This window comes from Culicoides brevitarsis, chromosome 1, assembly GCF_036172545.1.
Source record: "Culicoides brevitarsis isolate CSIRO-B50_1 chromosome 1, AGI_CSIRO_Cbre_v1, whole genome shotgun sequence".
Classification (NCBI taxonomy): Eukaryota; Metazoa; Arthropoda; class Insecta; order Diptera; family Ceratopogonidae; genus Culicoides; species Culicoides brevitarsis.
In genome coordinates, this window is record NC_087085.1 from 18730803 (window position 1) to 18756678 (window position 25876).

The 25876-nt window shown below is 23.8% G+C and overlaps 1 protein-coding gene across 1 annotated transcript; it reads left to right on the forward strand.

The window, feature by feature from the left end:
• The first annotated feature begins 16429 nt into the window (after nucleotides 1-16429).
• LOC134838068 (sodium/potassium/calcium exchanger 4-like) lies at nucleotides 16430-20429 on the forward strand. The gene is made up of 9 exons (XM_063853513.1): nucleotides 16430-16640; nucleotides 16725-16903; nucleotides 16989-17288; nucleotides 17350-17390; nucleotides 17442-17856; nucleotides 17916-17999; nucleotides 18057-18257; nucleotides 18368-18428; nucleotides 19486-20429. Exons 1-9 carry the CDS (start codon nucleotides 16630-16632, stop codon nucleotides 19859-19861), a joined length of 1668 nt encoding a protein of 555 aa, XP_063709583.1. The 5' UTR covers nucleotides 16430-16629; the 3' UTR covers nucleotides 19862-20429.
• The last annotated feature ends 5447 nt before the right edge of the window (nucleotides 20430-25876 follow it).

Here is a 25876-nt window from a genome sequence, read left to right on the forward strand (position 1 = left end):
AAAAAAGTTCACTACAAAAAAAAATTAGTCACTAACTAACTAATAATATGTGGTTATTGTTATTATTATTATTTCTATGATCGTCAATTATTTTACAATTTTTTAAAATTATCATTATTATTGTTAACATTAACTTTGTTGAAATATATTACGAATAGTTTTCAACATTGATGTTATTTTTGTGTATCATATTTTTTATTAGAATTTTTGATGCAATAATTACAAAAAATGCTAATTTAGTGCAAATTTATTGTTTTTTGAGTCTTTTATATAAAAAGTTGATGTTGTTTAAAGAAAAACGTTACAAAAAACACATTTTGTTATTATTTTTTTGCCTTCATGGTAATTTTTTTTTTTGAAAAATATTTTTGTCATGCCATGTGTATGCGCGCATCGCTATATAAACGTATATTTTATTCAAAACATATTTATACAACTTATTCTGTAATACCTTATATACTATTATTATTATTATAAACTTAATGCTATATAAACTCTCTACAATTAAGCGACATTATTATGATACATAAAAAATTATATAAATATATAGTTGTTTGAAAATGCTTAGAAAATAAGAGTCCTTAAGATTTATAAGAATCAACCTCAATTTTTTTTATTATTATTAATGTATAGTAGAAATGAGTGTTCCTTGTATTTTAATTAATGTTGTGGATACAAAAAAAGTTACTTTTTATTATAAAAAAAATATTTAAATAAAAAATCTCGAGTGATGTTTAAATAAAATTTTTTCTTATTATTATTAATAAACATCACGCGCAGAAAACAAAAAATAAAAGTAAAACAATTAAAGTTAAAAAAAAACAAATAAAGTAGTAGCGAGTAGAATTAAAAAAAATATAAATAAACAAAAAAAAAAATAGAAAAAAAAAATCATTTTCCATTTTAACATTCATTATGCTAAAACTTAAAAAAGCGCAGTATCGCTAGCAAAAAAAAAATATTTGAAGAATTTCTTGCCTTATTTTAATTTTTATTACTTATACATGTCTATTGCGTACAATATATACCTATATAAACTATAATAATAAATATACATTTGTTAATCGAGTTAAAATAATTATCATTAGCAAGTGGTGTGCTCTCAACAAATTTTGAGTAGGCATATCAGAACAAACATACACTTAATTACAATTAATATAATATATATTATATATGTATGGCACACGCATTATTAACTAGTTTTATTCTATATGAAAAAGGGTTATAATTTTGTTGCAGGGGTTGTGTACTTAATTTATTAAATTTTTTTTTGTTTAATTTTTAAATTAAAATAAAAGAAGTTATATATTATTATTATTTAGTTTGCTGCTAAAAAAATGTATTGTATGCCTATATCTTCTCATCATTTGTAAATGTTTTTATTTTCACAACTATATTAAACAAACAAAAGATTAAATATTTTATTAATATACGAAAAGCAGAAAAGAAGATAATGTTTATTATTTATCACACAAAATAATAATAATAATGAAAAAATAAAGTAATCTATAGTATATATAATATAATATTTAATGATTGATTAATTAATATTAAAAGTTGAAATATTATAATATTAATAATAATAAAGTAATGTAGATCTTGTATTATTGTAGAAACGAAAAAAAAAAACAAATGGCTTTTTATTTATTTATTTGAGTATTCTGGACACTGTATGTTTTTTTTTAATTATATTTTTTTGTTAACTTTTGGCTCCTAAATGCTTCCTCGTATCATCCTTTTCCTGTATTATACATTTACTTTGCTTTTTTTGGTAGAAAGAAGTCAAGTATTGGTACACGTATGGTAATATTTTTGCTTTTATTTAGTCTTAAGTTGAATTTTTCATGATTTTAATGCTTGTTATGGTTTGATCCTTTAATCCTGCCTTTTCACACTAATTAAATATTTTTTACACCAATTTATTAATTTTAGCATTTCATTTCCTACACACATTTTTTTTATTATTTTCTCACTTTATCGCTTTGAAAGTAACTCTCATCAAATATTTATCAATGTTTTCGCGCAAATCTGAATAAAACAACACAAAATTTTCTAATAACAAATGAATGAATATTAAATGAATCAAAACTGCTTTTAATAATATGTACCTTTTTTTATTTTTTTTTCTGTTATTTTTGTATATTTTATTACGTTATTAAATTTATATGAGGCGCAAGAATCGAAGGAGGTGCCTCCTCATGTTTACGTTTAAATTTAATCACGGTTTAACGCGTTTTCTTTCGCGTTTTTTTGTTTTTCTTTCGTTCCACGCGCATTAATATTTAATGAGTAATGTGATTTTTCATGCCAAAGCCTTGTTGTTGTTATGTTGTTTTTTTTTTATTTATACAAGAGGCTTTTTCTTGCACATTTATTATTTACGTCATGCATTTTATGTTGGCGCCCGGGAAATTGACGTGTTGCTAATCTTTTGATTGGATTTTGAGTGTGTGAAGTTTGTTGTGTGTGGGTTGTTTGTTTGCATAATATAAAGTTCATTGAAAAAAAATACATTATTTTTTTATTACTTGAGACATTTGAACAAAAAATCCACACACGAACGCCATCCACTCAAAAATCCTCGCTTTTACATCTCCAATCAATACAAGATCTCGCGTAAATTTATGAAGTTACAAATCCGACCACGAACTCTTATGGCACTATTTAAGATTTAAAAAAAAAACAAAAATAACGAAAAAACTGACAACATCAGTCTGCCCTCCATCATCATGTGCGTGAACAAAGTGCCTACGAAAAAAAAGAATATTTTTTTAACTACATTGGAGGTGCATTTTTTATTAAAAACTCACATTTTCCGACACATTTACATTTTTAATAAAAAAAAACTCAGAAAAATCAACAAAAATAGTCAAATTTTTATCGAACGTTTTAAATTTCACACGTTTCATTTTTATGAGCAGTTTGATGATATTTTTAATATAAATTATTAAAATAAAAAATCTTAAAATATATAATATATTATATATATATATATAATAATTTATATATAATATAAAATATATAATATATTATATATAATATATTTAATAAAAAAAATGAAATGCAAATACAATAATAGATGTCCTAAAAAATATTTATAAATGTGTGTAGTTAGTAGCAAAAAAAAAGTAATTAACAGTATTCGTAGTTTAACAAAAAAAAAAGTTACTTTTTATGGAAATATACGTACACTAATACAATAATGATAACACAATACACTTGAACTCGATGTAACACGTATAGTGCGGAAACTTGCGACAATCAGCTGCCAAACTATACAAAAATTTATAGATGGTAGCAACTGGACCACATTTTTCGGTCACTTATTCACTCGAATCTCTTTATTTATTTTTTCACTCTATAAATTTTCGTTATAATTTGTCAGCTGATACACGTCAGCAAATCATGTTTCATATACTATTAATATAATTAAATATACTTATATAGAAAATTACCATTTATTGGTAAAATAATGATAAATAAATAAAAGAGAATTGAGAGTTACTTAAAAACAACAAAAATATGTACTACTATTATCAATTAAAAATATTGTACTATTTATCGATGAAATTATTAATTGATTACCATTATAATAATAATAATGAATATACAAACATTTAAAATAAAAAAAAACTACAACATTATAGAGTGAATATTATATTGATATTATTATATATTATATATAATACAATAATAAATTATTTCAAAAAATAATTAAAACTTTTTTTTGATATTAAACATAAATATTGAGTGTGTCAGGAGAACATTTTTGCCAACATTGCCAGCTGCTTCATTATTTATTTCATTTTTATTTGAAAAAATATATTAAAATTGGATTGCCTCGTTTGTTAAGTTTTTTCGCTATTATTAGATACAAAACGTGTTCCTGTATTTTTTAGTTCAATTTTAGTCCTCAAAAAAACTTTAGAAAGTTTAGTTTTTACAAAAATGTTTCTTCAGTGGTTTTCCTTTATATATCATATATATTATTAATAATAAAATTTTACTGTTGCCAACATTTATTTACACACTTGACGGCTCTTTTACATAATAATTGTTCATCTTATATAAATTATTATTATATATTTATTATTAGTGTATTGTGTTTTCACAGCAAAAAAAATATTCTTGCGGATTGGTGGAAGTTTACTATTTTGTTTTCTTTTGTATATAAATAATTATATATTATTATCTACAACGAAGCTAAAGTATTTAAGTTGCATTTTTTAGTTATAAATTTATTCATAGCTTTTATTGCATTATTTTTTAAAATTTATTTTTATTTTATATATTTTGGTTTTGAGCAGTTTTTTATTTATTTTATTAATTGTTGCATTATTATTATATTATATATATAAATAAATAGGAGGTAAGATGCACTGCTATCTCTAATATATATATTAAGAACATGGCTTCTATTTGACGCGACAAAGGACAAAACGAATGCCATAAAGCGTAGGTAATTTTTGGATGGTGACAGGAATTGTACAAAAAAAAGATAGCTAACATCATGGTGTTTTTCCTTTTTATTTTTTGATGAATGTATGTATGAAATGCATTTTTTTATTATTTATTATTTTTTGCTTTTTTTTAACTTTCTTTCTTTCTTTCTATACTTTCACTAATAATGTTATCCTATTTACAGATGACACCCACAAACAAAACACAAACACATACTTTGCCATAAACATAATAATATTAACACACCTGTACCATAATTTTATAATAACTTTTACAACAACAACAACATACACAAACATTATTAAAACAATAGCAAAAAATCGTTCAAAATACATTTTATTTCCAATTTTTAAAAAAATTCATATTTTCCTGTATTTCATTATTATTTTGGCTTTTTTGTGAATGAAAGAGTGATATTTCCTTTTATTTTTTGTGACAAATATTATTTTTCTATAAAAAAATTTTTTTTGGGTATAATTATTATTTTGATGAACAAACGAAAATCTGTTGTCAGCTTTAGATAAAAAAAAAATATATATATATAAAAAACACCTGCAACTGGATCTATAAATGTATGCTGTGCTGCAAATTTTTAGTCAAGCCAAGAAATATCATGTTTTTAGTAAAAAAAATGTATTTTGTAACGAAAGTATTGGATTTGATATAAATGGTAAAAAAATGTTGAAAGTGAGTTTTGTAGTGTAATTTTTTATTTATTAATAATAAACCGTAGAATAGTCTCTTTTCAGGCTTTACCCTCTTCTGTGCTTTTGAAATAAAAAAAAACTTGTAACCCAAAAAAAAAAATAATAATAATTTTGTATGTTAAAATTTTAAACAAAAAAAAAACAGAATTATTATTGTTTTATAACATGAACTAATATTTATATTATTTTCAGCATGCTGAGATTTTCTCTGAATTTTAAACAATTTTTATTTAATATTTTTTTTCATGCTTACGCTATTTTCGACAAATAACTGGGGACAACATTTACTCACATATTGTGTACCAAAATCCTAACAAATAATTTTTTTTATTATTATTTTCACAAACAAACATTTAATAACAAAAATATACACCGAAAAAAAAACATGTGTGCAATTTTATAACATCATTCATATTTTTATCTATTTTTGATAATCATTTTTTAACAATTCATGCCTCATATTAACATACTTTCAAAATTTTTCACGAAACAAAATTATATTTGCAACATATATAAATATTGGAATGGGAAAATAATAATGATTAACTTTTTTTTTCTCTCTTTCTGTATCGCTATGAAAATTAAACACACATCACTGTCTATACCGTATGTGACCGTATATGACAAAATTGCACACATTTCAAACACAAACACGATAAAATTTATGTGTAAATAAAAAAAAAATCGAAAACAACATATTGTACTGTGTATATGTTAAAAAAAATATTAAAAAACTCCAATGCATGTCAATTATGGTGGTTCTTTAAACTTTAAAATAAACAAAAAAAAAATGAAATGTTCAAAAATCACCTGGATGCGGGGACGCCTATTACTTTATAAATTTTATTCTATCAAAATACTTGCTGACAACTTTGCTGCTGCTACTGTTGTTGCTAAACTACTGTTGCTGGTATATGAAAAAAAAAATCTTACAAAAAAAAATACACAAACGCACTTATGGTAAAAAACTTGCTGCTGCCTGTTGTATTGCGCGACTATTCAAAATTATTATTATTGCACACACAACGTCAAAATAAAATATATGAACTGCAAATTTATTATTATTATACATATATTATTAAAAAAAAAATAAAAAAAAACAGCATCTGTTATACCATGTAATGCTCCTTATGTTATTTACACTGATGCCAATGGACAGGTACAATGCTTTTTTATATATTTATTAATATTTGTTTTAAATTTTATTATTATTAATCATTTAATGTTAATTTATTTAAATTAAATTTTATTTTGGGCTAAAAATCAATAATTAATATTATTTTTTGTATTGTAAACATTTATATACATAATCTATAGTATTAATGTATATGAATGATTACAAAGAATTTTTTAATATATTATTTTTAATGCTCTTATAAAACTAACATATTATTATAATCATATTTTTTTCCACTTTTATACTTGTATATTTTTCAGCTATCAATAAATATAAATGAAAATCTCGATTTTGTGTATAACTAACTAATAAATATTGTAGGATTTTGTGCTCGTGCTAAAAATATAGACTCTTGAATATTTTATTGCTTTTATTATAATTAATATAAAACGTACAAAAAAAAAACAACAAACCAACAATAATATAATTGTTTTTTATCTAGTGCAAAATATAACCTTCAATGGTGCCTCTAATGTGATGTAAATTAAAAATTGAGCTGATTGTATTTTTTATATATTATAAAACTGAACTTTTACCGCTAACAAGATCCAAAAAGGTGTGAGTAGAAAATAACCTTAGAAATGCTTTTTTATAACTTTGAATAATTTTATTTTTTTTTTTATAACATATATTATTAATTTATTATTACCCGCAATTTTTTTGTTTGTTTTTTCTTGTAGAATAGAATTAAAATGCTTTTCTAATTTGCCTCCTAAATTTATTTTTTTTTGTTTGCACTCAAATGCTTTTTAAATCCCGCTTTTTATTATTACAATTGGGTTGACTTTATTTTTTAATAAAAAAATTTTCATGTAAATTTTTTACACATTTTTTTTTCTAATACAAAACAAATCAATAAAGGCTTATGTACGTCTGTATTTATCAATGTGGCGATATAAATAAAGTTTATACATTTTTTTTATTTATTTTCAAATTAATTTATTATCTAGAAAAATAGACAAATATAATACAAAAGCTGGCTTACTAGACAAGATATATATAAAAAAAAAAACATCCCAAGTCAATTCTCACATGGAAACACACAAAACACATTAAATTGCATGAATAGCTTAAATTTTTCGTCACATAAACACAAATTTTCTCTTTTATCTCATTTTATATATAATATAGAATTTTTATGTGAAACATATATATTTTAAATAAAAACAAGTCAATTTAGATGTATTAAAGAGACAAAGTTTCAAAACACTTATCTTAATTGCTTTTTGTTGTGGTTTCCTCATTTCAAGTTTCATATTGCTTCTCTTAATGTTCAAAAAAAAAAAATAAATATAACGAGAAAACCATTGAAATTATTTAGAATAAAAAAAATTATTTATATATATCGCTTCTGAACGTTTCATACGCCTTTATAAAAGTGAAGAGTTTATATGAATTGCAACCAAAAAATGGCTTTTTGACGTATTGACAATTACTAGCGTGAAATTTGCTTTGCCTAAAACGCTTTAACGCTTCACCTATATAATTTTCTTTTATTTTTTTTTTCTTATCAACTCAACTCGATTCAATCAAATATAGAATAGAATAATATAGACTAGAATCACGTGTTCCTTATTATTATAAAAAAAAAATTAAATTGATTAAAAAAGACAAACAAAAATGAATATTATGAATTTTAGTGTGAGTGTCACTAAGATAATAATAATATTATTAATCAAAACAAAAGAAAAACTATTGAAAAATCAATAATAATGAAAAATAATAATCAAATCGAATTAATGGAAAATCTACTACTACAAAATCTGTTAATGTCTCTAAAACCCATTTATAATTAATTAATAGTTTTTTTTAATTATATATTATATATATAAAAATATTTAACTTACACAAAGTTTTCTTAATATACATATACAAAAACTTTTCGATCCCACATGACTAATTTTGATATTTTTATTTATTCCCTACAGTTACTGGACACCCTCCCGGTGTGCCAAGATTTTAATAGACATATGTGTTCCAGACCGACATGTAGATTTGTTCATATAACTGAGAGTAAGTATCAAAAAAAAAAATATAAATATTTAAAAAAAATATTTTAATAATTTTTAAAAATTAATTTAATATTTATATCAAAAAAAAATATATAAAAAAATATTTTAAAAATATAATATTTAAAATTAAATATTTTTTACATATTTAATAATAATAATAATATTTAATACATATTTTTTTAATATTTTTTTTATTTTAATAAAAATTAATAATTAAATGAAAATATTTTCTTTTACAGACGATAAAGTAGAAATAATTGATCAACGTGTGGCTGTTTGTCGTGACCATGCTTTAGGCAATTGTTTTCGGCAACAATGTAAATATTACCATATACCTATTGAATTGCCTCCAGCACCACTAATGGCGCAACAAAACCCCAAACAACAACAACAACCACATAACCATCAAATTTTGCAACAAGAATAATTAAAAAATTAACAACTAAATTGTTGTAAGGCCCGGTTGCAATACTCATCCGACAGAACAAAAAAAAACAGAACTACACAAATTCAAAAAATTAAGATTGCAAGCAAGTAAACCGTCTATATATTATTTTTGATACATTTCGAATAGATATTTATACATGTTTTTATTTTAATTATTATATTATTAATTAATTAATTATTATATCACATATTATTATAATATAATTGATACAAGATAAGTTAAGAAAAAAATATCTTTTTTTATATTATATATATTTTGTTGTTCCCTGAAATAATTGATTATTTTTTTATATAACATAAAATTTATTACAAAACACATGAATAAATCAATATTTTATTATATTTACACATTTTAATGATAATATGAAGAAAAACACAACAATAAATAATAATAATAATAATCGTGAAGATGATGATATCAAAATTTTTTATATACACAAAATAAATGATCATTAATATAATACTATTAATACAAAAAAAAATAAATAAATAAAATTATAAACAATATTTTCTGTACTGCGACGACAAATAAACAAAAATTACTTCTTTCTATATAATAATAACCTTTATCAAAAAAAACCCAATCTTTATCAACAAAATCGTTGTAATAAAAATTATAAATTTTACTTGATTATTAAGATTAATTATTATATATATTACGATATATTAACATATATACATCACACACAACACACACACATATACAGTTATAAATGCAATATGCAAATCAGATTATAAATTAATATTTAATGTATACCTTAATTAACCTTTACAAAAATATATAACTATGAAAAATATCACAAAATTAATTTTTTAACCTAAATTATTTTCGATATTTCGTGAGGTTGGTCACAGATATGTTTGTTTTTTAATATTTTTCAATAAAATCTTGCCTAATTTGTTTTCATAATAATTAATAAAAAAAAGATAACAAAAAATTACAAACATCATGTCTGTGATACAACGTTCATGTGATATTTAAAAAATTATTTAATTTTTTTTCAAACGTTGATACATATATTTTTCGTTAATTTTTTTGTTTGTTATATTATATTGTTCCTGGCTAATTTTATTAATTATTATTAAGTTTTAATATTTTTATCTTTTTTCATTTGTTCATCATAAATAACATTTTTGCACATTTTTGGCAAGAGTTCATATGGTACTATATATTTAAATTTATGAAATAAATATATAAAAATATATATAAAAAAAAACAAATTTAATATTATCATCGTTCCTACAACACAAAGTAATTCACATTACAATATTATTACACGAAAGTCCGTAACAACAGCATTCAGTGATCTGCAAACAAAAACATAGATTCATTTTTTATTTAAATTTTTTTTTTATTAAACTCTGAGCAGATCAAAGAATGTGCAAAATATATATATTGCAACTGTGATATAATAAAAAAAAGTATATAATATTAAACAACAAGAGTTACAAACAAACAACCATATACATATTTAAAGAATCTTACAAGCATGACAGAGATTATTATCATTTATCATCACACCTTGGACTTTGTCGATCGACTTACATCCTACACACTTTATGATAACTTCGAATCACGAAAATGCGGACGAACCTAATAATATATATCAAATTGTGTTAACATTTATTATCAAAGGTCTTTCAAAAAGCGAAAACTATTTTCCAAATTATTTTTGGTCGTACTCTTATTTTTTTATATATGTGTACAAAATTTTACTCGAAACGTATTATTATCATTAGTATTGAAACAAAATTATATTTTGGCATTAATTACTCGTTTTTTGAACCAAAGCAAAAAAAAATATTATTTTAATATTACAAAATTATTTTAAGTTTTTTAAATTATTTTTTTGGAAAATTTTATCACTGAAAGAACCAGGAAGCACATGTCTCGAAAAAAAACCGATCACGACGAAGGAAGTTATTATTATATATAATCAAAGTAATATTATTATAATAATAATAACATATAGAAGATAAACATTAAAACAATATTCTAAAATGCATATATATTAAATTTAATTAAATACTAACTAACAACGCAAAGAAGTTAAACAAGAAAGGTCGTGTATAAATTTATATATCGTAATCACAACAAATTTTTTTTCGGCAAATATACGTGATACATCTTCCAAAATTTCTCTCTTTTTTAATGACTTTAAGGATTTCATACATTTGCGGACAAGAAAATATGGGATGTACCATCCAACTTCCATTTTTTCACATAAATTATACATAAATATTTTAAATGTGTTTAAGTTCAACACCATCTACGAATTGTTTTTCATAAAAAAAAATTCGATAAATTTCAATCGTGAAATTGTGATTTTATTTTTTCCACTAAACGAAGAGAGTGATAGATTGTAATGAAAAAAAAAATTAAATATTTAGTAATAATTTCAACTTTCAATACCTTTTTATATACAATTACAAATATTAAACCATATCAAAAATTATTTGACATGAAAAATTATCATTAAAAATTATCATCATTAAAATCAATATTAATCTTAAAGGTCGGTATAGGATAGTAAAAGTATAGAAAACAAAAATCACAATTTCACGAAATTTTATCGAAAACGAAAAATATGACAAAAATTTTGTATAAAATGAACATTCAAGTGTCTGAAACAAATTACGCGCATCAATATAACCTCATTCATATTTCGGTTTCGAATATTGAATATATAAATAAAATATACAACATAATTACTTTTGAAAAATTTTTAAATAAAAAAAACATTCTCAGCAAACTAAAAAAAAAAAATAAAATAAAACATTTGTAAATCTTAATACAAAATGTTTGTCATATTTCACTCACTTTAACTCAAAAAAAAAAAATAAACACAACAAATGAAAATATGTGCATTTAACTATTGTTGACAACAATTAATGCATCGAAACTACTAAGTACTTCTTAAAAATAATAAATTATATAAAGTAACATTATTATATATAAATATATGTATGATAATAATATTATCTTTGTACATATATTATGATCGTAAATTCAGATAAAATTGATAAAGAAAAAAAAAAGATGAAGTCCACACAAATACTTTTAATGAATATTTATAATTTAATAGACATAATAAAATTTAAGATAGGTTAAAAATAAAAAAATAGATATAATAAAATATAAATGAAGAAAAATCATTCTGTAAAATAGGAATAGGAATCACTATTTTATTTTTTATATTAAACATTTTTAGACATAAGAAATATAATAAAAATAAAAATAAAAAAAATAATGATAAAAAGAATATTATATACAAAATGATGTAAAGTTACTATTATTTTACAATTTTTTAGTTGAAAAACTTGAATTTTCATTTTTATTAATGATATATAGTAATGATTATTATATTAAAAATTAATTAATATCAATAATGTTGAATAAAGATATGTAGAAAAAAAGTGAACAGTAGAACAAAAAAAACTTTTAAAAAAATAAAATGTTTGTAGGATGTAAATGATTATTGACTTATTTACACATAATAAAAAATATATAAATAGATATATAACATAACACGTCTCTTATAAAAATTTGTAGAAAAAAAGAGTCATTAAAGTAAATTTTAGGTAAAAAAGTGTATAAAATACAATTGTTTAATTTTTCATCTTAACACAGACACGACACATAACCATGTCTGACAATTTTATTCGGTGTAATAAAACTTTGTTGTCTATATTTCAATTTATTGATATTCCAAAATTTGTCTTTGTTCATTCATTGTTTTATTATAACTCTAACTTTTAAAATTGTAGTTTAATGTTATACTAATATAATAATAAAAAAAAAGTAAATAAAATGCAATTTAAATAAATTAAACTAATTTAAGTCTTTCATTTTTCAACAAAATAAAAACAAATTTATAGAAAAATCTTCAAAAAAAATAGTCGCGTCTTATGTATGGAAAGAAATAGAAGGAAAACTTTCGCATTTTTATGCGGCAAATATAACGAATAAACAATTAATGCAATAATTTTTTACTTTTGTTCGAAATTAATTGTCAGAAAATTGTATAAAAAGTTGTATTTTTCAGTCATCATCACAGAAAAACTAAAAAAAAAAACTACCTTGATAGATATTTTAATATTCATATATATTTAAGATTTATTAGACTCGTATTGTAGTAACATAAAAATATATATGATAAAATAGCATATGATAATTGAAGTGGAATAGAGATCAGTGTTGGTTAAACTTAAACCCGATGAAAAAAAGAGTCGCAAACGGAACAACCATGAGTCCATTGATAATGTAAGACTAAAAATTAAGGATTTTTTCTATTTTTATCATATATCATATAGGAAAATATTTCAAATTCCACTATTTTTTATATATTTCCGTCTCGAATTCAGTTTTTGTTACAAAAAATATAAGTTCACATCAGTATCTAGGTAAGGAAGTAAATAAACCCTTTAACATACAATAAAATTAACAAGATTTAAGGTGGTTGTCAAAAAAAAAATAAAACTAAAGCGGACAGACTTTTTTATACAACAACAATGAAAGAAAAAAAATATTTCAGTAAAATTTTTAAAAACAAAATTTTTTATGCATTTTTTTATAATAATAATAAAAAATAGCTTTAGTTACACACAAAAAAAAAACCAATGGAATTTTTTAACTAAAAAGCAACATTTTTCTCAATAATATTTCGAATCCACATATTTGACACAATACAGAAGAAAATTCCTTCTGTATGTTGTACAATCAAACAATATATAAATATATTTAAAAAAAAGTATAAAATTCAAATTGAATTGAAGAAATCAAGATAAAAAATAAAGAAGAAAATTTACATGAAACTATTATAAAATAGTACCACTACTAAAAATTTTGAACTGAAGTAGTTAAATTCCTATTAATAATATATATTGTCACCATAGTTGACGTTCAATAAAAAAAAACATAAACACAAAAAAAAAATATATTTCACTATATTTACACATTTTTTTATTTCTTCACCCTTTTTGCATTTTCATGCCCTTTTAAATTTTTTCTTTGTCCAAGTCTGTATATTTATAAAAAAAAACAACTCTATCTAATAAATACACAAATTAAACACAACTTTTTATATTAATAAAGAATTACTAAATACAAAAAAAATTATCACAAAAAATAACACTTTAATAAATAACAATAAAATAAAACTATTTACATACAATTACTATGAAAAACGTTAAAAAATAATATCTATAGAAAAAAATAAATAGAATACAAGATTTATTTACAAAATTTATGAAAAGAAGGATCCAATTGTTTACTTTTTTTGTTTAATTTTATTATTTATATTTAAATACAAAACGTTGTCCAAGAAAACAAATGCGACGAAAATATCAAAAACATCAGGATTAACTTATATTACCTACAAATGAAGGAAACAATGATATAAACATATATGTATGAATTAATTATACCCCTAATATAATTAATTAATTAATTATTAAAAATGGAACAAATTGAAAAAAATATATATTCAACATTATAACAAAAAAATAGTATTCTTTATCAAACACCCATACATATATTATTAACTATATAAATGGTTTTATGACTTGATATATGATATAATTAATGATTATTATTAATTGTGTTTAATTGTATATCAAAAAAAAAAAAAAATATTTGGAAAAATTCTCCTCCTAAAACTGATTTTATTACATCATTATTATTATTATATACAAAATTATTATTAAAATGTAAGTAATATAATAAATTTATATGAATAAACAAAACAAACAAATGAGATAAAAAAGGAACAACAAACACGAACCGCAACGACGGATAAATATTATTTAATTATATTAGTATATAATATAATAAAATTAATTGATTATTATTACACTATATTGATAGATCGTAAGAATAAATTGAAAATGATGAATGAAAAACAATATAAAACACATTGAAATTGATACTCTGAGAAATGGAATTTTTGTCCCATATAAACACACATACACAAACACACATTTTATTATTATAAAAAAAAATAAACTTATTACAAATAATGACGTGAATAATAAAAAAAATAGAATAAATATATATATATTGATCAACAAATTATTAACATTAATTAAAAATCCCTAATATTAATTATTTTTCCATTTTCATCAGAGTTTCACCTTCAAATCATATTATATATAAATATAAAGATAAGAAGAAAAAAAAGGTAAAAATAATAAAAAAATAAAATACATAAAATTAAAAATATGAAAAAAAAAATAATTTTGTGATATTTCAGTAAAATGTTATAAACAAACAATAAGGTTTGCATTGTCAAGTTATTATTATATATGATGACCAGATTGAATGAAATATATGAATTATAAAATTCGAATAAAAAGAACTCATTTGTGTTTCTCTTATTTGTTCGTCATTCCTCTCACGTGCATTGTTCGTTGCAAGGTAAGTACAGTAAGTTTCCAGAGAATTCCCTACGGCACAATAACATCATTCTGGACTTTAGAACAAAATCCCTCACTCACATTCGTGATAACTCAAATAGTCACTCTCTATGGTGATCTCTTATCACTCCGTTTTGTTTAATACACAAAATCGGTAATAACGGAAATTTTTTAATTGTATTGTCACTTATTGGTTAATATTGTACAATAGTTGATAGGGTGACAATTTTTGTTAATTTATTCAAATTTTCCATTTTTTTTAAATTTTTTAAGTAAAAAAATATTTTTTATTTTTTTGATGCAATTTTTGAAAGGATCGAATAAAATTAAAATTTTAAAATAAAAAAATAAATTTTAAAAAATTAATTAAATTTAAAAATTAAAACTGATGAAACTTAATTTTGAACAAAAGTTAAAAAATCTATAAAAAAATAATTCAAAAACTTTAAATAAGACTTTATATACTTTAGATTTTTCGAATAATTTTAAAAGAAATTTTAATTTTTTTATTATTATGTTTAAATTCTATCGACACCTCAATTTTTTCTTGAATTGCACTTAAAATCTCAATTTTTGGGTTTATTTTAATTATTTTCAATAAAAAAGTTTAAAATTGTCTAAAATATGATAAATAAATAAAAATAATATAAAATAATTTTAAGTTTTTAAAATTTTAAGAAATCTAAAGTTCAGAAACTTTTTTATGAATTTCTTTTATTTTAAATTTTTTAAAAAATTTCCTTATTTTTGAAATGTTATGATGAAATATTAGAAAATTTAGCTTAATTATCGAAAACTATAATAAATCTTTTGTTTTTTATTAATTTTTTTAAAGATTTTTTGAATTTTTACTTTATTATCAAGTTAAAAATAACATAAATAAAAAAATTAAAGAAAATTCTTAAATTAAATTAAAATTATATTCTTTTTTTATTATTTTCTTTAAAAAAAATGTATAAATTATTTGAAAAACATCGTTGTTTATTTCTTAGTAATAAAATTAATTAAAAAAAAAATAATAAATAAATAAAAATAAAATTAATAAATTTTTTTTTCAAAAAGCTTAAACCAAATAATTAAAATATGTACTAATAATTTATTATTTAATAATTAAAATACTTTCGAAATTTTTTTTACTTTTATTTCAAACGACAAAAAAATCGGACATCCTACAAAATATCAATCAAAACAATAACAACTCAACAAGAGATTATCTCAAGTGGTATTGCACGTATAAAAGGAATTCAAATCCACTGCAGCGCCTTTAATTCAAAATAAGCTGTTTAGCAGTAACAAGTGCAACTAAGAAATTTAATTTTGTGTCGAAAAGGTGTCGAAATCCCGTCAAAGTGTATTCGCAGGCACGTGAACGTTTCGTCCTCAATTTTTACAAATACAAAGAAGTTCTTTTATGATATTCAAGTAAATATCTTGCAAGGTACCGTTTACTTTCTATTTGTTTACATTTTAAAATATTTTTAACTCTCGAACGTTCTCGTGTTGCAGTGTCAATTGCCTTAAAAAAAATCCAGAAAAAAATCCTCAGGAGATGGTAAAACTTAAAAATCGATCATTTTTAGGGAAGAAATTTCGCATTGCAATTTGGATCAGAATATTTCTCGTAATTATTGTTCCGTCAGTTGTTTACACGATTTTGAGTGTTTTGGATGTCAATACGGACCATGGTACGTACAACGCTTGAAGAGCTCCTTCAAAACTAGATCATTTATTTTTGTGTGAATTAAAACGTTCAAATCTCCCTTTTTGAAGACAATGTAATCGCAAGTGGTCATCGAAAGTTGTTATCAGTGAATGTATCGGAGATTGTGAGTCCCCACGCTGCAGACGACGATGAAATTGCAAATTTTACGGAGATTAGCGAGGTAAATCATCAACGGATCGATTGTAATCCGCCGGCGATCGATGAATTTCCGCCCGATGGATTTACGCGAAAACAACGCAAGAAGGGATGGCTCACGGTGCATATTTTATTGACTTTGTACTGTTTTTGGTTCCTAGCGATCATCTGTGATGATTATTTTGTGCCAGCGATCGAGAGTTTGTGCTCGAGTAAGAATTTTTTTCCTCATCTGTGGAACTTTTTTTGATAAAATTTTATTTTTTTAAAAAGAATTGCAAATGAACGAAGATGTTGCAGGCGCAACATTCATGGTAAGTTGATTTTTTCTCAAAATTTTTCGTTTTTCACCTAATTTTCGACAGGCAATGGCAACTTCCAGTCCGGAACTCTTCATAAATTGCGTGGGAACGTTCATCACGAAGGGCGACTTGGGCGTCGGGACCGTTATCGGAGCTGCGGTCTTCAATATTCTCGCTGTTCCCGCATGTTGTGGCTTATTTGCGCACGAGGTCGTCAAGTTGGACTGGTATTCCATCACACGTGACTCCGGCATGTACGCAATTGCCGTCCTTGGCTTAATTGGCGTGCTGCACGACGGCATTGTGATGTGGTACGAAGCTCTTGCCCTCATTTTAACGTATTTCATCTACATCACCGTGCTGTATTATAACGATGTCATGTCCCGGAATGCCAAATTGCTGGTCGCCAAGTATCGGAAGCGATATGTGCCACGACTCTATCAAGATGTGACAGAAATAAGTCCGTTGCTGTCGAAACGTAAGTCCCGCTTGATGAAAATTATTGCGATTTTAACATTTTTTATCTAAAAACGACAGAAAATGGAATGTCAAATAATAATAACAATAATGATGTCTCGGTTAATGGATTTTACGAACACAAAAAAGACGAAGAATTGGAAGGTAAGAAAATATTTTTGTGACCTGTGTTGAGTGACAGCTCATTTGGTGTTAATCTAGCGCATTGCAGCAGTCCGTGGGGACGTCACCAAGACGAATATCTGCTACTGTACATCATCAAATGGCCACTTGTCTTCTTGCTGTGGATCACGGTGCCCGATGTGCGAAAACATCCGAAACTGCGTTACCTCACTTTTCTGTGTTGCATCATCTACATTGGACTAACGTCGTATGTCGTTAGCTTTTTAATCACCGTTTTTGGTACGCTCTCGATTTTGCTCTTTTCTAAAAAAAATCATTCTTTTTTAATTGGCATTTTTTATACTGATCACTTTTCCCAAATGAAACCTAAATTGGTCATTAATCAATAGGGGATACACTCAATATACCAGATACCGTGATGGGATTGACATTTTTGGCAGCAGGAACGAGGTGAGTTTCTATGAAATTTATATTAGAGTCGAAAATGTTTTAGATTTCCACGAAAATAATTTTATGAGAAATTATTTTAAGCGATTGAGGAAAGATTTTTATAATCAATATGTAAAAAATTAAATTTTCATTACAATTTTAGTGAAAATTTTTGAAAAATGAATGAATTTATTTTAAAATTAAATTTAAAAATTAAATTTTTTTTTTATTTTAGATTGTTAGTCAAAATTTTTTAATTTAAAAAAAAAGTTTTTAAATTATTAAAATAATTTAAAGAAAATTATTTAAAAAATTATTTTAATTTTAAAAATAACAAATTGATTGAATCGAATAAAAATATTTTAAAATATTTCGGATTCGTAGAATTTCAGAATTTCTAAAAAATAAAATTTTGCTCTGAATTTTTAAGGATTTTTCTTTTTTTTTGTACAAAAACTAAATAAAAAGCAAGGAGTATTTTTCTTTTAAATTTTTTTTTAATGATTTTCTATGGATCTAATATTTAAGGTCAAAAGCCTTTTTTTTAATTGAGAATATGTCAAAATTAAGTTTAACTTTGGTTTTTAAAAATAAAGTTGATAAAGCTAATTTACTATTTCTTAAGTCAAAATTGAAAATTTAATTGTTTTTTTTTTAATTTATAAGAAAAATCGTTTTTTTTTGGTCAAAAATTAGTCTCTGCGGCAAAAATTTTATTAGAATTTTTTTTTTTTTTAAATAAATTTTAATTTTTAATTATATTTTAACATAATTTTATTCATTAACGATTTGTTTATTTAAAATTGTTATTCTTATCAAAATTTATATTTTTCAATATCAATATTTAAAAAATAAATCAAAATTTATTTGTAACTCAATTTAATGTTGACTTATTCTCAAGCAAAAGCTTTGAACTCCATTAATAATATATCGAAAATTAAAAACCTTTTAGATATTTTATAAAAAAAAAATCCTTCAAAAATTTCTTTAAAAAATTAAAAACATTTTTGATTGATTATCTTCTATCAAATTTAAAAAAATATTTACCTTAATATTTCTAAAAATATTTTTTTTGCAGTGTTCCCGAAGCCGTCAGCAGTGTCATTGTAACGAATCAAGGCCACGGCGCCATGGGCATCAGTAATTCCATCGGATCAAACACTTTTGACGTCCTCCTGTGTCTTGGAATCCCTTGGCTCGTAAAGTCATTAGCTTTTCCCGCAGTTGCCGACCAATTATGGGTTGTCATCAACTCAACTGGCCTCACGTACTCCACAATTTCCCTGATGTCGACGCTAATTGGGCTCTATGTCGCACTCGCCTGCAACGGTTTCCATCTGGATAAGAAAACGGGAGTGACGTGTGCCGTCATGTATGTGATGTTCCTCATTTTTGCCAGTCTCGTGGAAATGAACGTATTTTTCCCAGTAAATGTGCCTACTTGTGGACGTTGAGCAAATGTTTTATTTCAAACATTAATAAAATAAATATGAATAAAAACTTCTTCATTGTCATTTCGAAGAAAGTTTTGTTGCCGGAGACATATGAGAATAATTAGTTTATATCTATCTAGTTAATTCCGATAATAGACTTATAAATTTAGGCATCAATAAACAATGAAAATATCTTCCTTTTCTTGTGTGCGAGACAACAACATCATTATTGTTTTATCCATTAAACAATTTATATAAATATTTAAGTTGGTTTTAAATGCACATATGAGAGCTCTAGCTCAATTTTATGGAGCGAGAGACAAATAATAAAGAGAGACATTCACCAAAAAACTTGATATAAAATATTTATAAAGGCAGGCAAAACAACAACAACTATTATAATAATAATAAAACTGGAGAAAACATATCCGCAATAATAAAGGAGAGACTAGAATGTGTTTCGTGCCACGTACAAGCGAAGAGCAGGACATTAAAATTTACTATCTAATATATTTTATTCAGTCGCCTTTTACCTTTCCTCCTTAACCATAAAATATTTTTCGTCTTTTTTTCTCTTTCTTCATTCAAATTTACTAGTCTGAGATACAAAATTTACTCAATTTATTTATATTTTATTTTATTTTATGATAAAACGCAACACCCAAACAAAAAATGACCATTTTATTTATTTATTTATAAATTTTTAGTATTTTTGTGTGCAAACATTTCCGTTATTTGGATGCTTTTGGGGCAACACAAAAAAAGTTCTTTTTTTTATTCATTCATTCATTTAAATAAATATAAATGACCACACAATTGTTTACAATTTTAAAAACATAAATAGTGGCACGTGTGGGAGTGTCATGCCTTATGCCAGGACTGGGAAAAGTATTAAAAGAGGGAACAAAGAGACATATTGTTTCAAGTTAAATTATGTTTGGTTTAAAAATTTATCACCACTACAAACACCTTGCGTGTACTTTTTGGATTGAATGAGAATTTTTTGAATTGTGGGATTTTTTTTTTGGGAAAATAGGAACTTTTTAATTAAGTTTGGGAACTTTTTGCGGGAAGAGTATTGGTAATGTATTTTTGGCAAAATTGAGACAATGTTTTAAAGGTGAAAAGATATAAAAAAAAATAAATTTAAATTTTTAAATTCGTTTTAAAAAAATTAAATCATACTTACTAATTTTTTTTAATATTTATCTTGGAGAAATTTATCTTTTAATTTTTTTTCGGAGTAAGGTCCAAAAAAATTATTTTTTTTTTTTATTTTTGTCTGATTTTTCAGATTTTTTCTAAATTTAAAATTAGATTTTTTAAATCTTTTTTGAATTTACGGTTAGTATTTAGATTGCCCCATTTTAAAAGCCGAAAATATAATTAAAATAAAATTATTTCAAGTAAATTTTTCAAAACTTTTTTTTTAATTTTTAAAAATTTTTGAAAAAATTAAATATGAATTTGTCCAAAAAAATAAAAAAATGTCCCAAAATTTTCGAAAAGTTTTAATTTTTAATTTCAATTTTTTTTAAATCAAAAAATATTCAAAAATTTTAACTTAATAAAAAATTTCTTGAAAAATATGAAAAATAAAATTAAAAAAATTGTAATTTTTGAAATATTATTTTTCATGAAATTTTCATAATTAGAACTTCAAGTGGGAAAAATAAATTTTTTATTAAATTTAATTTCTATGATATTTGATTAAAATTTTAATTTTAAGTAGAATTTAAGAAATATTAAGAGAAAAATAAATAATTTGCTTTAAATACTCGATTTGTTTGTATTTTCTTTAAATAAAGCAACCAATTGATAACTTCAAATGTTTTTTTTACTCTTTTTTTCTTTTAAAATGCTCTCCAGATATTTTATTTCTTTAAATTGCGATAAGAAAAAAATATCTTCTTCTGAGACATTGTAAAGCCAGTTTAAAATCATTTTTTTTATAAAACGATACGGATTATTATTTTTTTTTTCTATCGACAGCCATTCAAGTCATTGATAGCAAAAATTCCATCCCCGGATATCCTCATTACTTTTTTCCAGAAATATTTGTTTGCTTCCTTTTCTTCTCGTCTCTCCATTGTGTTAAATAGTTTTGTCATTATCCTCTTTCCACCATCATATTTCTCAATTTTTCCAATATCAATGTTCATAAATAGGTCGTTACTAAACAACAGAAGGTCCTCCTATCGTCGTTCTCTTCATAATAATATTTTTCAAACAAAACATTTTTTTTCCTGCAAATCCGTATTCGTTCGGCATTAACACTATAATACCGAGAAACCAAGTGAGAATCGGAAAAAAGCGTCATTCATTGGGGCAATGTAGCAACAGAAGCAGCAGCTGGATGCAGTCAAGTCACAAAGGTACACACACACAGAGTTTGCATGTCAGTCGCTCTCTACATTGAATAAAAAAGATCGTGATGTGAATAATATCGATAAATATATTTTCCACCGTTGTTTTGTTCGTAGGACGATGCGATGCGATGCTGCTGTTGCGACAAAAATGTGACAAGAATTCTTGATAATATAATATTATTTTTGTGTGTGTGTGCCAAAGTGTAACTGTTCGGGAGCGCACACACACATCGGTTGCACTTATGTGCGTTGTGTGGCGGCAACAATGGATGGAAAACGCAAAAAATTCAGAGAGTCAGGAACAGAACAAAATGATGCAGTATTTCTATTATTTTTATTATTGTGTAGACATGGAAGATATGATGTGAAAAATATTTTAGCTGGTTGTTTGAACACCGCCGCCGATACACACACACAGACGACATGCCACGACACAGATGTATTATAAATGATGTCGATGAATGAAAATAGTTTTTACAAATACGTGATACGTTTTTCGAAGCGTTTTTTCCAGTGGAGTTTTGAAAAATTGTTTAAAGGACAGGCGTGTCAAGACATCAAAAATCACAAAAGAAAACAGTTTTTTTGAACTAAAAGTTACAAAAAGGGACTTAAATGACATAAATGCGCTTATATAATTTTAACAAAGAAAAACATTTCACTAAATTTGACAATTTTTGTAAATTTTTCTATTTTTTTTTATTTTTAGAGTTGAAATTTATTGAACCTTAACAAATTAATTTTATGGCTCATTTCAAGATAAATTTTATAAAATTATTGAATTCAAAAATTTATTAATTAATTTAATTTATTTTTTTAATTTTTTTTAAATTTTTGGATAACATAGATTCAAATTATTTAGTCAAATTTTAAATTTTCGAATGTTCGAAGCAAAGTAAAAAAAATATAAAAAATTTAAAAAATGCGTAGAAGAAATTAAATAAAATTAATTTAAAAAAAAAATAAAATAACGTTAAATTTTTCCAAATATTTTCATGAATAATCTCAAACTGTAAGAAAAAAATAACGTTTAAAGTCATTCAAGGAAACATTAGACTCTTTTTGTTGCAAAAACATTAAAAAACTAATAAAAACATGCGAAAAATCGATATATTTTCTTTACTTTTTTTTTAAATAAATTTAAAAAAATTAAAGATTTTTTTAAATTTTGAATATCTTAAAATTTAAAACAAAATAAATTTTATTATTTAATAATCAATTCAATAAATGATTTACTTTGAAGCTAATATTTTAAATAAACACTCACATTTTTGTCATTCATTTCTCGACTTCTCATAAAAAATTCTAAAAAATAAAAAATTTCTTTTAAAAAAATTAGATCAATTTTACGTTTCTCATAAAAGTTCAAACTAATAGTGATCCATGACAAGAACTGAAAATGGCATCAAATTAACAGACAACACAAAACTTCACTCAACTCAACTCTTAAAAAAACGAATAAAAATTGTTGTTGTCCGTTTCTCGTCCATTCCACTCCATATATCAAATGCTCTGTCTGCAATTCGTCTTACCTACATGAAATGTATTTTTTTATTGCTGAACATTTTGTTGTAATTTTTTTCTAGCATCGCATTCTGACTAACAAACGACTTGCAAACTTTTTTAACGACTTTAAAGTTATAAAAGTGTCGGAACGTGTTCAACAACTGATGACGTGAGCTTGTCTGCCATCCTGACGATGGTCATTTTCTGGTCATTCTTTGAGTAACTACGCCACAAAAATAATCAAAAATACTGAAAAAAAAATAAATAAAGTTATAATGAAGAGACTCGTGTGTGATGTTGCTCCTGCAATGCGTCTCGTTTTATTTTGTGGGGTTGCTTTTAATTTGCATATTCTTTTAATTATGTCAGTCGCATGATGATGAATGTGTCGCACCAGTAGATTATGATTATTATATTTGCCTAAGCCGCAACCTACGAGAAATTTATCAACAACAAGTTCATATCATAATATAATAATAATTTGACCAAACATGACCTGGCTCGGACAAAGTCAAATATCATTAGGAAATTAAAATGCATGTCACACATTTTGCTGTCTTTCGTTTTTATTCTGCAGCAGGCAAAAAAGGGGTTTTGCGTTGAAAGGTGATATGCGAAGGTAAGTGTGGAAAATTTTAAATGGAAAATAATAGAGTGATGATGAATATTTTGCCTTGTATATGAAAAGAGTCTCGAATAATCAAGAGTTTATTATTATTTACTCGTTTCTTTGCCTCTGCTTTTTCTCTCAATTAGACCGGACTGGATTTCTGCGGGAAAAATCAATGAAAATCGCCTCGCACCATCACGATTGGAAACAGGTAGAGACGAAAAAAAAATATGAAAGCGGAAAATACAGGAAATTTTAAACGAACCCCTCGAGAGTCATTGAACAAAATATATGATTATTGGTTATCTTTATCGATTCCAACTATTTTTTCTTTCCTCCTCATATTTGATGCCGTTCTCTTCATCAAGGCACGTTTTCAGCAGGAATAGGAATTGGATCATCAATATGGACAAGTACGAACAAAGGATGATTTCTTTGTTAAAAAGTACGTTCGTTTGGTAAAGTAATGGATTTTTTTTCCTTTTTTTGCTCATTTTTAGCTTCATGTCAGTTATTTGTTGTACTTGTACCGGGGAATGAAATAAAGGATAACACGTACATGATTTTTCCTCGTTTTTTTTCTTTTTCTCCTTTTCCTTATTTTGATGATCTATAATCTACATGAAAGATAAAATAATGACGGTGGTGGTACTTGAATCATCTCATCTTATCTTCATTATTATTATTATTTTTTTTTTGTTTTTTTTTGCCGATGTTTGTTGGTGATAACGTGAAATATCCGATGATGAAGGAGAAGACAAAAAAAAGAAGAATGTCTTGGAAGAACAATCCATTCCATCGATATTAATTTTTCTCTTCCTTCTTTTTCCGCACTTTCTCTTTTTACAACTTTTTTTTTTGTTTCGGAGTTTATTAGGATGGATGTTGATTAAATGACCAATGGCAAAAATGGGTACAACACAAATTTTGATGACCTTTGACTAAGATTTTTTTTCGTTTTTTTCTCGGTTCAATGATGGAGATAAATGAAGAAGAAAGGAATTTTCAGCATTATTTGACCAAAATTATCGGCAAAACGTGTTGAAACGTTGAAAGCAAAGAAGGAGAGAGGCATTAAGTGGTGGCTCAGGTCAAGAAAAAAATTTATAAAATACTGAATTTCTTTGTTATTTTTTCACATTGAAGGGTAGGATTAAAATAGTAAAAATCTTTTAATTTTTTAAGATTTTAAAATTTTCAAATAAATCTAAAGAAATTTGTTTTAACAATTTTTAACGATTTTTATTAAAAAAAATCACGATTTTGTTTTTTTTTTAATAAAGTGTCTTATATTTTTTATTTTTCCTCAATATTCTATTATTTTAAAATTAAATTTCATTAAATTTTAATTTAAAATTTTTCTAAAAATTCTAACTTAATATTTGACAAATTAAAATTAATTTTAAAGTTAATTTTCAATTTGCCAAGAGCTTATTGTATTGGCACAAAAATTTATTTGACACAAAATTATTTTTCTTTAATTTTTTTTTATTTGCTGAATTTTTTATCATAATTTTGTTAATTAAAACTTAATTTGCCTTCAACTTAATA